Raw genomic sequence first — 15,072 nt, 5'->3', positions numbered from 1 at the left:
TCTTGAGTTGTCTGCTGTTCGCTGCCTGACAGTATTGTTCTTCCTGCTCACAGAAAGTGAATGATTAGCGTGAATTATTTGTGTAATCTTAAACTGCAAGCAAATGACCCAAGAACGAGAAGTTGACTGAGTTCCTTTCAGAAATGTAATTAAAATATTTTCAGTTCTTATTCAGGGCCAGTTTGTTTTTCTAGCACACTGGTTTAGATGGCCCTTCACAGCTTTCTCTCCAGGAAGGATTTATATTGTGTGCGCTTAGCACATCATAGCAGATAAATGTTGTTCCTCTCAATGCTGAATTTACCTCTCTGAGCCCTTTCACAACATTCATCTCCTTAAGACCTAAATTCCTTACTTTGAGGTCAGGTGGACGTAACATTTGCAGCAGGTCTTTTTTTGTTGCTGTTGACAGTATCAACTCCATGTTTCTAGGGACATCTCTTAGCTGCCTTCCTTGGGAAAGGTGTTGCTGGCACATTTGAGGCTAGATTTTCAAAGGTTACGTGGAGCCAAAGGCAAAATCTTCATGTAAGTGGCATTCTTCTGCTAAACCTTCCTGTGGAGCCAGGATGCTCCTGGGAAAGTCCTATTTTCCCATGAATGGCTCGATCTAGGAAATAGGTTTGGAGTATGGCAGTAATATTACCCTCCACCTTTTTTTTTTTTTCCCCTCTTGTCTCTGAATCTGATTTGCCAAATTCCACGTATGTGGCCTTTATAACTCCAAATATTTAGGCTCATGAGCGGAGACAGTGATGCTGACACATGCCTCTGTTTCCTTTTAAAATAAGGACAAGCTCCTGACCTTTCTTTTGCAGCTGAGTTCATTTGCCTCGCTGCAAGGAGTGCTTCCTGTGAGTAAGAGGGGATGTCTCCCCTAGGCCTGGGTTGGCCTTTATGTGAGCGTGGGCCTTGTGCTCTGTGGCTTTCTCTGTGTTTTCTTGTTGGCTAACTTGGGCAGCTTCCTAGCCAGAGGGGCTAGCCTTCGTGAATCTCAGTTTTGATGCTATATGCTTTCTCTAATAAAGGGGATAAAAGGGCATTGTAAAGCTTAAGGTCTTTTTGTGAATATAGGACTTCGTAGGGAAGATAAGAGAATATAAGCATTTGCCTCATTAGGGAGACAACGCTAGTTTTTCAAAAGTAATTAGCAGGAAATTAAATTGACGTCAGAAGTGCCCTGCATGTTTGGAAAAATAGGTAGTGTATCTGCCTTCTAGATATTTATTTAAGTAGAGAAAGCCATTGCGACCTTCTACACAGACATTGCGACACTATCACATGAATCAGACGGCTGGGCTGATCTGCTTCTTCTATCAACATTTACCTTTCCTTCTCCTTCCTTTGCTGCAATTGTAACAACATCACTGGGAAAAAGAGGTTGACCTGTCAGCTGGGGCTTGGGGACCTTTTCTTATTAATACTCATATACATGTCTGGCCTATAAAGTTGTTCTGCTCAAAATGTGTTTGGCTCAAGACAATGTAGTTAAGAGTCAACTGGCAAAGATATCCAGAAAACTTTGATTGCTGTTGGGCTATAAAATGCCTTGGCTGCTGCACTTGTCTTCTGCATATGAATGAGCCTACCCATAAAGACTGAAAGTTGGCATGGAAAGGTTATGCTGCTTCATACGGTACAATCCTCTTAATTGGCACATCTGCTGGAAACAAAGGTGCCAAAAATGTGATTCACTCAGAAGGAGTAAACCTCGTAAGAAAGCAACCTGTCATTATTTAATAGGGATTAAGATCCTCTCAGGATGTTAAATGTTCTCCTCGTACAAATGTACTATCGTTGAGCTAATGACAGAACTAACCTCACTACCTGCTAACGTTGAGGTAACAATTTGGTTTGTAGCTCTTCTCATCCAGAAATCCTGCTCTGTAACTTTAGAATGAAAAAAGGAGTGTCACATTCACCTCTGACATACGGCAGCTATTAGAAAACTTACACAGCTACTTCTCAAACCCTAGGTTATGACATGTCAAGCATCTTCTCTGAAAACACTATAATTAGAAGGATGTAGGTGTGGTCTGTGCTGCCCAGATTTGCTGTCAGATTAACAGCAAATCCCAAGAATAAAAAAAAATCTTCCAATATCATTGATGAAAACACTTCCAGAGAAAGGTACACTGCACTGGCAAAAGTAATATTATGCCATAGGTGTGTTTTTTTAAATAGGTCACCAAAAAGCACAAATTTCTTACCCTATTAGGTGACTGTTTCTGAGATTACACTTAACCTGCATTTGAACAACTTTTTGTAAGAATATCCTGAATATTTTGAAGCATAAGGACTTTTTTTAAAAATTATTTTTATAAATGAAAGGCATTGGGACTTCAGATACATTATGTTTTGTTACTAGAGTTACATGAAATCTCTGGAAATACAGAGTGCTGCTCTGTACAACCTCCTTTTTCAGGAAATAAAGACCTATTTGTATTAAAGTAGTATTTTTAGTAAAGGCATTAATTTTATAAGCCTTAGAAAATTCTCCCATTAAGCTATACTTCATAATTTTGAATTGCCACATTTCAGTTCATATCCGTGTTACTATAGATAATGTGAATATGAAACAGGTACATTTAAAAGTCATAGCCCTGTCTAGCTCTTCTCGTTTCGGAGCAGCCTGTTTTGTAATTCCCCTTGCTAACTATTGGTAATTCAGCTATTTTTTGAAAGAGTCCAATTAAGTGACTGAAGAATTGCAGATAAGGCATTGCCAGACATACATGCTTCTGACAGAAGCATTTTTGTGATCTACAAAACAAATGCAAACTGACCAACCTCCTTTAATTCTTATTATGGAATTGACAAGTGTGAAGTCAAAATTTTGTGCTGTCTTTCAGATCTTTACATGTTTAGCTCTCCTCTTGTACTGTTTATTGTTCTGTAATTAAAGAGCAACAATATTTCAGTACATTATTGACAGTTTTGTGCAAATTAAACATTTCTGCAGTGTTTTGGCTGATGGATTTTGTTGCAGCTCCGGGCTGTATTTTTGCTAAATTCTTTTACATCACTATCTTTAAATCTGTGAGAAATTCCAAGAAAATCAGTGGACCTACTTATATGCCTTGTCAGCAGTTCCATTAAAATAAATACAAGGAGTCTCAGTTTAGTTTGATCTTAAATTGTCTAGAATGTAACTTGCTGAGGTGCCAGGACTGATTTAAAAAAAAAAAAAAAAGTGGGAATGGAGACTCCTTTGTAATTGTCACTTTTGTAATATAGGTAGCTTTGTGGTGGTGTTATTTTTTATTTTAATGCAGACCTGGAGAAAGTATTTTTGACAAATAGTAAATTTCCCCAGAAGTGGAATTGCAGTTTGCCTGGCAGTACTTCTGAGTTCAGGACAAACTATTGGAAAAGGGAGGGGGACTACATTTCATCGCTGTCTTTAGTTATTAGGTAACTCCTGCTCACTTTCATGCTTTTGCCTGAATGGGTTTGAACTCAGTGCTTTCACCAAGATGGGGTACTTTTCTGTGCCTCCTGCCAGTCTGAGCGGAGGAGTATTCTGTGATGAAGACTCATGCCATAAATCTCCTTTGCGGTGGGTGTAGCATTTAGTTCTTAAGACACGATAAAAGATGAGCCAGCCCGCAAGTTATGTGTGCCATGTCAAGGGTGAGCGTGTCTCGAATTTCTATTCTCGCTGTAGCGGATGGCTAAGTGCAATAACAAACATGTGCTTGTAATAAACCTTAGTTAATTACTTGATATTGCTGTTAATACTGGGCTGTTAATTGAAATTAATTATGTTTCCTCTTTGACTCAAGTAACAGTAGCAAGCGGGTTGGAGAAGTTTGAGGAGGAGCCTTTTATCTTCATAGCTGCCCAAGGCATGCTAGTAGGGCACCTGCTGTGTGAACAGAAATGGTCCACTCTCCAGATCTGTGCAGGATCCAGAATAGGTTTCTATGCAGAAAAGCAGAAGGGCTTGTACTTACTTTATGAAGACTGTCATCTGTGTTGCAAGATGCTGATGGTTAGAACCCCGACTGTGAGAGGGAATATGTGGTTTGAATTGTCTCAGCAGAAGGAGAATCAAATACACATCAGTGAAGAGGTACTGAACAACTGGTGTGTTTTGTGAAGTTAAAATCCCTATCCTGACAGAGCAACTCTCCTTTTCTGATTTTCTCTGCAAATATCCAAAAGCAAGTATGTATTTTTGGACTGAAAGGAATCTTCTCTACTGAGTGAAATTAACCTTTAGTTTGGCAAGATAAAAATGCACAGTGTTTTTAGATGAAGTGAATTTTAAAACATTACACACACACTTAATTTAGATTTAGCTGTCAACCCCACAAAATTGATTGTCCTCCTGGTCCTGCTGGTGATCTTATTTTAAGCATTTTTGGCCTGTCATGGTAGTGGTTTTCTGGATTTTGATAGCAATCAGAATAGTGTCAGGCAAGTTTCTTGATGACGTTGAGGAGTGCTCTGTCTTCACCTTTCTCATCCTGACACTTGAGTTCTTCAGAGTCTGTTGATAATGCTACAACAATTTATCTCAACACCAGCATCTGCCAGTTGTGATTCTTGCTTTCAGAGTGCAATATCTCTGCAATGAAAGAGAATACTCTTACAGAAAATGTATCACCTTATTTATTCTCGCTTGTTGTTTCAATACTGTATTTATCCCTATCAGGATAATGCCCAGTGATAGTTTATTTGGCAGCACAGTTCATTCTTTCCTGTTGATAGATATACTTGTGACAGCCTTAAGATAGAGTTAACTTCCCTCTAACATGTTACGTTCCAGACTGATCTCATTATTTATCATAATTGGTTTCCTTTTTCTGTTGGTAGTGCACTGAACCTTGTGGTGCAGGTACAGAAGGTAATGGATAGGGTTGATACAGGTGTTGCTTGAAAGCTAGATAAACGCCTGTCTCATAGTGTGTGCTGAAGTGCTGGTGGTGCACTGATTTGGGACGCTAGGGGAGCAGTTTCCCCCTGTGCAGAGCTGGCTTTAAGCACTGCTGGAGCAATCCTTGGTTAGGGGCAGCAATCCCCAGCAGTCTGCTGGAGGCAACAAAAAGAAGCCAGTGGTTGACATTGCCCTTGGGACTGTGGAAAGGCAAAGTAAGTACGGGGAGGCACCACTGGTAGCATAGGAGGGAGGCCCTGATAGAAGTGCATTTGTTCCTACCTCTCCTTTTCCTCTTGGAAGCATGAGGGTAGGAGTAGCAAATCAACTTTTCAGGGCCTTATCCACTTCTCCTGCATCTTGGAGGGCTTCCCCACCTATTTTCAGTCTTTTTCCTTGTATTGGGTTTACGTGGCAAGGTTTTGGTAGTGAGGTGCTGCAGGAGTGGCTTCTGTGAGAAGAATCCAGAAGCTGCCCCATGTTAGATAAGGGCCAGTTTCAGCGGTCTCCAAAAGGAATCGGCTGCTGGCCAGAGCTGAGCAAATAAGCGATATTGTTTGCTCCTCTGGGAGGTAAAAAAAAAAAAAAAAAAAAAAAAGGAAACAAAACCCTTGCTGTGACACAGCATCTGGGAGTGTGAGGAGTGAGAGGCAGCCCTCTTGGCCCCAGCATGCAGCAGCAGTTCCCCTGCGGCCTGTGGAGAGGCCCCTGGTGGAGCAGGCTGTCCCCCTGCAGCCCATGGGTCCCACACGGAGCAGATCTCCATGCTGCAGCCCGTGGAGGAGCCCCCGGTGGAGCAGGTGGATGTGGCCTGGAGGAGGCTGCGGCCCATGGAGAGCCCCCGCAGGAGCAGGCCCCGGGCCGGAGCTGCAGCCCGTGGAGAGGAGCCCCCGCAGGAGCAGGGCATCTGGGGGGAGCTGCCGCCTGTGGGGGACCTGTGCTGGAGCAGTTTGCTCCTGGAGGATGAACCCCGTGGTATGGAGCCGTGTGGGAGCAGTTGTTGAAGAGTACCTGCAGCTGGTGCTGCCCTGGTGTCCTCATCTCCTCTTTAACTGTGCTCCCTCTCTGCCCCACAATGGCAGATGACTGTCCCCACCTCTTCAGGGGCAGTAATCTCTCTGCAAGTCCAGTTTGCATCTGTCCATGAACTTCAGGTGTGTTTAACTCAGAGTTGCTGAGGACGTGGTTCTCCTGGGACCTTGGGTACCCTGGCTGAAAGTCATTGTGCTACTGCCAGGCACAGCGAGCTGGCTGTGAAGTTACTTCTGAAAACAAACAAATAAACACGCACACACAAAACAACCCAATGTATTCTGACAGTGTGGATTTAGGGAAATCTGATGGCATTATGGCTTTACTCCAATCTGTCTGCTGACCGGTGGTGGGAAGTAATTCCCTCCTGCATGCACTTGTAACCAGTCTTGTCTTTTGTGGGATCCCAAATGTGGACCCTGATGTCAGGCATGTGTTGTGTCCGGACTGGACCAGGCAAGGAGGGACTGCATGAAGGACAACATGCATGTGAGTGATGGGGGATCAGCTGAGATGTGGTCTGTGTGCTTCTGCCAGTGGCATGCTTTTGAGCATCAGGCTGAGTTAATAGATGTGAGTTGCCTGGGAACTGCACAGCCTCCAAGTCAAGCTCTTGCCATCATTATAAGACTGCCTCTGTCGTGCTCTGGTGGTCACGAATTAGGGTAGCCAGTGCCTTGCTGTGTGGAGCAAGCAAGTTTGGTACAGGTCTGCAAATGTGAGAGACCAGCTTGCAGCTAACTCAAAGAATGCATGGTGCTGGCTGACCACATTTTCAGAAGATCTGGGAGACTTCGTAGGTCTGCCATGTCTCTGTCTCATTCAAAGTGGACGTTGTGTGTTGATCGGTCATAGGTGTATGACTGGAATAATAGCTGCTGTAGTCTGTCTACTTTAATCCTCCTTGGGTGGCATTTAGCAATGGTTTAATTCATGGTTAAAGCAAAAGTTGGTGCAAAGTAGGTCTTTAAAGTGTCCTCTAAACTAAATTGAAATAATTTTAAATATATATATATATATTATTTACTATACTGACTTTGCTTTTCTACAGTTACTTAAGTAAGAAATTACAATGTAACTCAGAATTTCTGATCCAATTAGTTTTAAACGTTCATTTTTTTATCAGTATAAAAGGGAAGGCATGTTACAGTATTTTCCTTTGTTTCTTTTGAAGTAAAGAAACACATTTCCTTTGGTTTGTTGTTTTCGTCTCTTCTTAGTATTAAAATTCTAAATAACACAGACAAGAACCTGGCACAATGGAGGTATCAGTATTTTATGGATTGTCTGCTTATTACTGTTATTTTCTTTGGTCTTTGCTAGAAAAATCCGTAAGTATGATTGAGAAGGTATGTTTCTAAACAAAAATGTTTCCTTCGACGTTCTTCAATATTTTAAGATAACATATAAAAATATATTCATAACCCATGCTCACTTCATCACAGCTTTTATGTTAGCCATTGGTACTGAATTTTACATGGACGGTTTAATATTAGAGAAGTAATTTGGAATATATGAAAAAGATTCTTATTTTCTTGGATTTAGAAATACAACCCAAGCGTATTAAAAAGAAAATACAATTTTGAATGTCTTCCTGGACATAGCTGCTCCTGCATCTTTGTGTCATAAACTATGAAGATGATACCGTTAGTCTTGCTTCCTCAACAGCCTGACAGATTTGACAGTAACTGAAATAGCAGCTTTTTTAGAGCTGTGAAGTTTAAGTTCACTGCTATATATATATATCAAATACAAATAAAATTTCATTTTTCTAATTTTAAAATATTTCATAGTTTGCTTGCAGAGGGTATTTGTTTTGATTTAACAAATATTTCATTCTTAGCATCCTGCATGACGTGATCCCTGTTCTTTCCTCCCATTCTCTCTGATCACAAACACATGAGCTGACTCTGCATTATTCTGGGGGTGACAGCCACCCATCGTGCTGTCCTTTTTAGATGGCAGTGACCGTGTTCTTTCCTTTGCTCTTCCCATGCCATCCCTCACAGCTAACGGCCTCCTTTTCTTTCGAACTGGGTTAATGAAATGGTTCAACACAGAGCAGTTGTATTTGGTGTGAAGATTTCTCCATGCCTGAAGTGCAGCTGGCAGAGCTCAGTGTGCTGCTTTGGGAAGTGATGGTCCTTCTTGCAGCCTTGCCTTGCTTCTGTCCTTTGACCAATGCAGCGCTAACAAGATTGCTGCTGCTTTGACTTTTTTTGGTTAAAATGTAAACTGCAGAGCAGAGAATGAGTCGTGATGTTGGAGCACAATCTGTCTTAGTGCTTTGAGTGGTGCCTCTTTTACCAATCTGTTTTATGTGAGCATTCTTTTAGGCAGAAGTTGTGAGGTCTGACTTCAGATAAATGTGTGTAAATATGCATTGACTTTGCTGATAGGTCAGAATTAGTATGTTGATAAATTGGATGTTGCAAGTGGTATCATGCTGCATTCTTCCAGCAGACCTGCAGGCTTGTTTCAATGAGGACCCTGATCCCAGATTTCCTGGATTTTGTAATGCAAACATACTCATAAATGCCAAACCAAAAATATTTGGTTTTGGGATGCTCTTTACAATAAATCAGAATATTGGATGTGAAGTGTTTTTAACAATAAGATTGAATCCTCTGTCACTCAAAAATACAAGAGCCTTTCTTTCTGTTCCAAAGTAAAATCTGATAGAGACAAAGAAATTCTGGTGAATAAATTGACCTTGGAAACTGGCAGACTTGGTAAACTGCACCTGTAAGAGGGAACATGTGTGTCGCTGCTCAGGAAGAACAGGAGTCGGTTGCTAATGCTATTCACTGAAATACACTCTAATAATGCACTGCGTATAACTTTGATTTATCTATTTATTCTTGAGTTGTTGATTTTAGGTACTATATTCTCTGTACTGTGGAACAAACAGAGCATAAAATTGTCATGTATTAAATATGCTGATTCTTTTTTTCCTCTTGGGACAGCCATTTTTATAGTTGGAGATACACATAACAAAAACCGTGTTTAGGCAGTTTAAAAGAAAGACTTTGACACAAAATCCCAACAAAACAGATTTTCCTTCAAATCTGCAAGACAAGACCTGAATACTGAGAACTTTTGTGCTCATTAGACCTGTATGTGGCCCAAGCCAGGCTGGCATAGTGTTGTGCAGGATTAAGACTATTAAAATGTTGCCAGTAAAGGGCAATTTTAGGATAAATGTGTCAGGAAAATGGAAGGCTAGACCAAGGTTTTGTATTTTATCAGTTTGGGCTTATTATTTGACCGAGCTGATAAACAGAAATAAAATAAAACATAATGTGTTTTCTAGCTATCTAGATAGTTTGTATATAGTTAATGGCAGGGGACTCATTTTGTAGCTATGTTGATGGTGAGGGTCATTTTCCTTGGCGTACTGGGAGTTTTTTAGTATAAGATCTAGCTTTAGAACAGGAAAGAAACTAACAAATGAGTTCTGTGGGAGGGAAGTATATTTTTAATAACCTTACGTCTACAGCATCTGGTTGGAAAATGTTTTGGGTATGATGTTCCAAAAATGAAAGTACCTGCAATATACTGTTTATAACCATTGCTTTAAAAAACCTACATTCCTCTAACTCAGCAAGTCTGTACAAATTAGAAAATTAAACATAATGCTTGATGGTGCCAATGTAGGAATATCCTCTTAGGGCTGGTTATAAGTTTAAGTCAGTAGTATTTCAATCATAATTCTGAATGCTGGACAGTGAAGGATTAGCATGTGAGTTTGGGCAGTGATCTGTATGTTGCATGGCATAATAGCTACATTTGGAAGCATCTTTCACTTCTACAGGCACAGAAGGAAGTGTTAAATTTGTACCGTAACTGCTGATAAACTTGTTCTTCAGATAATTTAATGTAACTGTGTTTAAAGCTCGTAAGAGGAGAATAGCTACTGAACTGAAAACAGCATCCTCTTAGTCAAAACCAACTTTGTCACTGCTTGTGTACTTTCTGCTAGGAATAAATAGCTTATAAGTCTATAGCCAGCTACTTATATTTGCAAATATTTGTAATTTAAGGATTTTTATGATGTACAAGAAAAACCATTAACAATTTATTTTTCAAGGGCTGACAGATTTTCCTCTCATCTTCAGAAATTCTAATGCTTGAGAAGTATCTTTAAATTTAAGCAGCAGCTTGTATAAAGATACACGTGTTAATGTCTAGATCCTGTTGTTGGAGAATTTCTGTGGAATCAGAGAGATTACTCCTATTATATGGCTATTTTTACTTGTATTTTTCTTTGATGTATTTGAGAAGGAAATGCATTGTGTGTGTGTATATATATATACGTGTAATAAAAGTCAGCTAACCAATACTATAATATCGGGCTCTTCATTGAAATTCAGCTTCTTCGGTCTTCCTAGTTGCACAAGTAACAGTTACAGGGCACTTGCCCTTTCTACGGAGGCCATCCCTTCTTGAGATGTGTGCAGTGTCCAGAACATTCTTCTATACGTGTGTGAGACGGACGTGCTTCCCAGAAGGGTTAGTGGTAAAGCAAGCACCGTCCTGGTTATAGTGCATCATAAACAGCTCTGGAATTTTCTTTGTGGATGCAAGTCTGTCAGTCAGGCTTCTACCCGCTGTAGCTTGGTGGGTGACAGCACAAGATGAGAATCGATTATTTGGGGTGGGTTTGCATTAATGGATTACCTCTAAATGCAGGTGATGTATATTCATGTGTTTGAAAGGATTCGTATTTCCAGTGAGTGTATTTTTGTTTAAAACAAAAAAGGCTAAGTTAAGGGACGGGCACTGTATTGTATATTCAACAATATTTTTTCTGCTGCTTATTTGGGCAATGAAAAGAGAGAGGGAAAATTGGACATGAGAAATTCAAGGCGTTTGCCTGTCAGAATTTTAGCTCTGCCATATTCCCTGGACCTTAGTTGGTATCTTTGTGTGATGTCCTTTATGGACTTAATAAGACATGCAAAGCACTAGCTTAAAACTGCTGTTGTCCTTTGGGCTTCTGGTAATGAAAAAATTCAAAGCGACTTTGAAAACGGCTGTCTGACAAAATATATCTGCCTAAATGCTGGAAGAAAACCAGGCTGGCAACATCGAGAAAATCTACCCTAAGACCTGATGGAGAAGAACGGTTGAGGTGACATTCTCTTTCACCTCAAATTTGTGCAGAAAAACTTCTCTTGAACCTTCTACAACACCCAGGGAGCTGGAGGGATCGGTATTTTGCATGCACAACAAGGGAACAAAGATACTTTGAAACTCGGCATTTTTGTATGTGTAAAAGAAAATATCTGCAAAGGTGAATTGTTTGATTAAATGATATGTGACGTGAAAATGCAATTGACTTAATTTATACGTAGAACATTCATAAATTATTACTCTATTTGTCCAGATATCTGTTACAAATTTAGGTCTCACTTGTGAATTTGAAGGCTTCAAAGGCTGCAGCTGTTACCGTTTGCGTGCAGAGTTTCACTCTTACGTTACGACTGGTTCAGGCTGCTCTTTGATCTAAATAGCCACAGACTTTAGCTGAGAAGTCTCATCTACTGGTGATGCTTCTTGGTTGCTGGTGACCTGTGCTGATGTGACTAATTTGTCATGTTTGTGTAGGTGAGAGCTCCGGTTGTCTGGGTCCCTCTTGCTTTAGGAGTGCTGGAGATGGATGAGGAGGAGACTGTCTGTGTATATAGTAGTAAGAGAGAACTGAGATTTAGGTTAGGGTAATTGAAAGTTGATAATTGCAAATTGACAGTTGGAAGGGAGAGCAGTTATTCCATACTGCCTTTTTCTGTCTTGTAATACTGTCTGTAGCCATGTAGCTCTCTGTAATTTTTCTTCTATATACATTGGATAACTTTCTTCTAGACTAGCCAGCCCTGCACCTGCTAGTTACCATGGCTAACCTTGCGGTGTGTGAGAATAGCTGTAGTCTGGGAAAGGTCTGACCGAGGCTCTAACGTGGTTCTGCTGTGAAAAGTGAGAGCCTGAACCTGGCCCCGCATGGGGATCAGTTGTTCAGGGGTGCTGGATTGCACTGGCTTTGAACTTTTCACAGGGCTGCAACCGCTGTCTGTTAAACAGTTAGTAAGGAAGACATTGTTCCCCAAGCCAGAACCTGAAGTTCAAGCTGGCTTTGTGTTAGGACTTTTTCAGTTCTGTTATCTGTCAGTTGTACATAATCTGGACCTTTTATGACAGTGGAAATCACACAGGTCTGGTGAAGAGCAAAAACAGGCTTAATTTTTTTCAGTCTGTTTTTCATCTTGAAACTCACTGTATTAAAAAAAAAAAAAAAAGCAAAGTCTGGACCCTTCTTACACCAAATGTAGTATTGTTATTTAGAGCAAAATGTCGCTTTGATATGTCTAGCTCAGCAGTGTTTGTAGATAACAGATTCTCTACCCCTAATTACACTCAGTAGTTCCAAGCTAACTTCAAATACCATGACAAAACTTAAGAAAAACTGTACCCTGGTAGGTTGCAGTTGAGATGAAGAGCTACAGAGAGACAAAAGGAGCTCTCAGTGGAGTTGGAAGAGGACAGTCCTTAAAGTGATTCACAGCAACAATTAAACCTCTGTTTGTGGATATAAGTAATATGGACAAAAAAATAAAGGATTATTGTAATGAAAATATGTTTACTGTGTTTACCATGTTAATAAACAATAATGGGAATTTTAAGTACTGAAATTAGACCTTTTATCTTTTAAAAGGTAGCCTTGACCTGTTAGCCATAAATGTTGGCTTTCTGGTGATTTTTGCAAAGCATGGGGAAGAATCTGATCCTGTATGATCAAAATCTTTTGAGAAAGAGTTTTAAACTGTTGCTCAAGGAAGACATGGCAGAGTACGTTTTTGTGATGCAATGTGTAACACTGTTAAAACACTTTTAATTTTGTGTGATACCTGCTATGATGCCTTTGAGTAGTTGGGTCTTGTGTAATGCGCTGGTGACTTGGATATCTGCCAGCAACAGCAGCTCCCGTCTAGCATTTATTATTTTAATACTGTATATGGGATATTAGCGTAAAATTTCTGAAGCTAGTGTGTGCACTAAACATCATTCCTCTTTTGCATTCTGCTTTTCTAGTCCGGGACTGTGAAGCTGACCAAGCCTGTGGCATTATGGACCCAGCAGGATGTCTGCAAATGGCTGAAGAAACATTGCCCTAATCAGTATCAAATCTACAGTGAGTCATTCAAACAGCATGACATAACTGGTAAAGTATGCACTATCGGAAATATTTTACTTAGTTAAAATGTCATAAATTGTTTTACGTTGTTGTTAATAGATTGTGACTGTACACTGCGGGCTTTTTGTTGACTGTATGACTCAAGAGCTGCAAGATCTAGAGCAGGGAGACTATAACAGTGTCCACTGGCTGTGGTGTATAGCTGATTTTCCCCAGCTTTCTTAAATACAAATTTCAATTATTCAAGGTTAATACAATAAGAAAAGAAGTCAGTGTGCATGTGGGTAAAGGCCACACCCTGTTCATTCCAAATCAACCCCCCTAAACATTAAGAAATGCCTTATGAGGAAAAACATAAATGATTTTTTTCATTGAGGTGTACTACCTTAAGAAGTTCATATCTTTTTGGCCTTTTTTTTTTTTTAATTACATTTAGATTTGTTAATGTGTAGGCTGGGAAGTGAGCCCAAGTGATCCCCACCCTAGGACTGAATCAGGATCAACACAGAAAGTTTGTTTCTGATGCATTTCTTTAACTTTGTTCTAGAAAATTTGCGATCAGAGGAGACTTTTACATCTATTCCAGAACTTTGTGGTTACTTAACTTAAAGTTAGTAGTTTTCTAGTATCAGTCTGAACTATTATTTGCTGCTAGTGAAGCTGTTTTCTGCCCGAAGTCTGTAGCTGGAGTACACAGTTGTTCTTTTTCTTGTGTTATTTCCTTTATTGGATAGAGGGCTTCCCACTTTCATATATTTTCTTTAGCCAGTCTAAAAAATACTTGTTTTGTCATAGTTTCTCCTCCAAATACCCACAAGACCTCCAAATCCTCGATACTTGGTGTTTTGTGTGCAAACAATATATTAAAAAGCATCATTGTATTTTTATTTTCCAGTTTACTTTAGAAGTTGATATTGATTTTCTTGATCTGCTTGATTTTTTAACTCCTTTTCAGATTCTGGTAGTAGTATTTTACTTGGCCACTTTGAACTGACATCCGTTTAGCTGAGTAGCTGGATTAATACAAATAAAAATGCAACTGGGGAGTTAAATAACATTTTTGCTTGTATCCCAGGAAGTAATTAGTCTGTAAAAAGTCTAATGTGGAACACTAATTTGTTCTCTGAAGTGGTACTATACAAAACTTGGAAATGGCATTCAGCCATTTAATATAAATAAGCGATTTCAGTTCCACATGCAAACCTCAGTCTAACAATAACGTATTGTTAACTTATACATGTTTTAATCTGTGCCTCTTTGTATATGTGCACTTGTGGTGTTTAATTTTTTCCATTAATTCCCATTTTTGTTACTTCCTTTTTGATAATGAGTGATTACAAACATGGCAAACTCAACTACTCATCTTCGATTGTTGTGTAGCCATGAATACACACATGGGGTAATATGTGAGAGGTGGTTTGTGTCACCTTGGTAAATGTTGAGATTTAGTACGTAATCACTGCCTATTTCCTCTAAGTCATCATCTGATTCTCAGTATCTTAAATGCAGTCCTTAGAAGTGTAGTCTGTCTCCACCCATGTATACATGGGTGGCTGCTTCCAGAGAGCTACCAGAAAATTTTGAAATGAAGTATTTTTTTTCATTTTTTCTACTACTGTTTTACTATTACAGTGTCTCTTTTTAGAATTTAGGCACTGTGAGACAAAGTTGAAGAAAAAATTGTTTTCATTTCAATTTAAACATACATGGAAATCGTGTAGTTTCACTGTAGATGGTTGAAACTTTAAACTTTATAGACCTCTATGAAAAAGGAGAATCAAGATCAATCTTTCTTACTGTACTCAAAAGAGGTATAAGGAAAATATTAGTACAAGTGTTAGAAAGTTAGTCTGCAATAAAGAAAAGAGCTGCATTTGATCGTCATGGGTCCCTTCCAACTCGGGATATTTGTGATAACAGAAGAAATGTGGTAATATTTGTATGGATTTTACAAATTATTGTGATA

The 15,072-nt window shown here is 39.5% G+C and overlaps 1 protein-coding gene across 2 annotated transcripts in view; it reads left to right on the top strand.

The window, feature by feature from the left end:
- SAMD12 (sterile alpha motif domain containing 12) overlaps positions 1–15,072 on the top strand; it is a 159,086-nt gene that overhangs the window by 26,488 nt on the left and 117,526 nt on the right. For both annotated transcript variants that reach the window (XM_050708493.1, XM_050708492.1), the window contains exon 3: positions 13,004–13,133. In XM_050708493.1, the coding sequence (XP_050564450.1) occupies positions 13,004–13,133 (130 nt within the window). The remainder of the gene's footprint in view (positions 1–13,003; positions 13,134–15,072) is intronic.

Source organism: Cygnus atratus, chromosome 2 (assembly GCF_013377495.2).
Source record: "Cygnus atratus isolate AKBS03 ecotype Queensland, Australia chromosome 2, CAtr_DNAZoo_HiC_assembly, whole genome shotgun sequence".
NCBI classification, from domain to species: domain Eukaryota; kingdom Metazoa; phylum Chordata; class Aves; order Anseriformes; family Anatidae; genus Cygnus; species Cygnus atratus.
The sequence above is the reverse complement of the archived record's forward strand: the minus strand, read 5'-3'. Positions and strand labels throughout refer to the sequence as shown.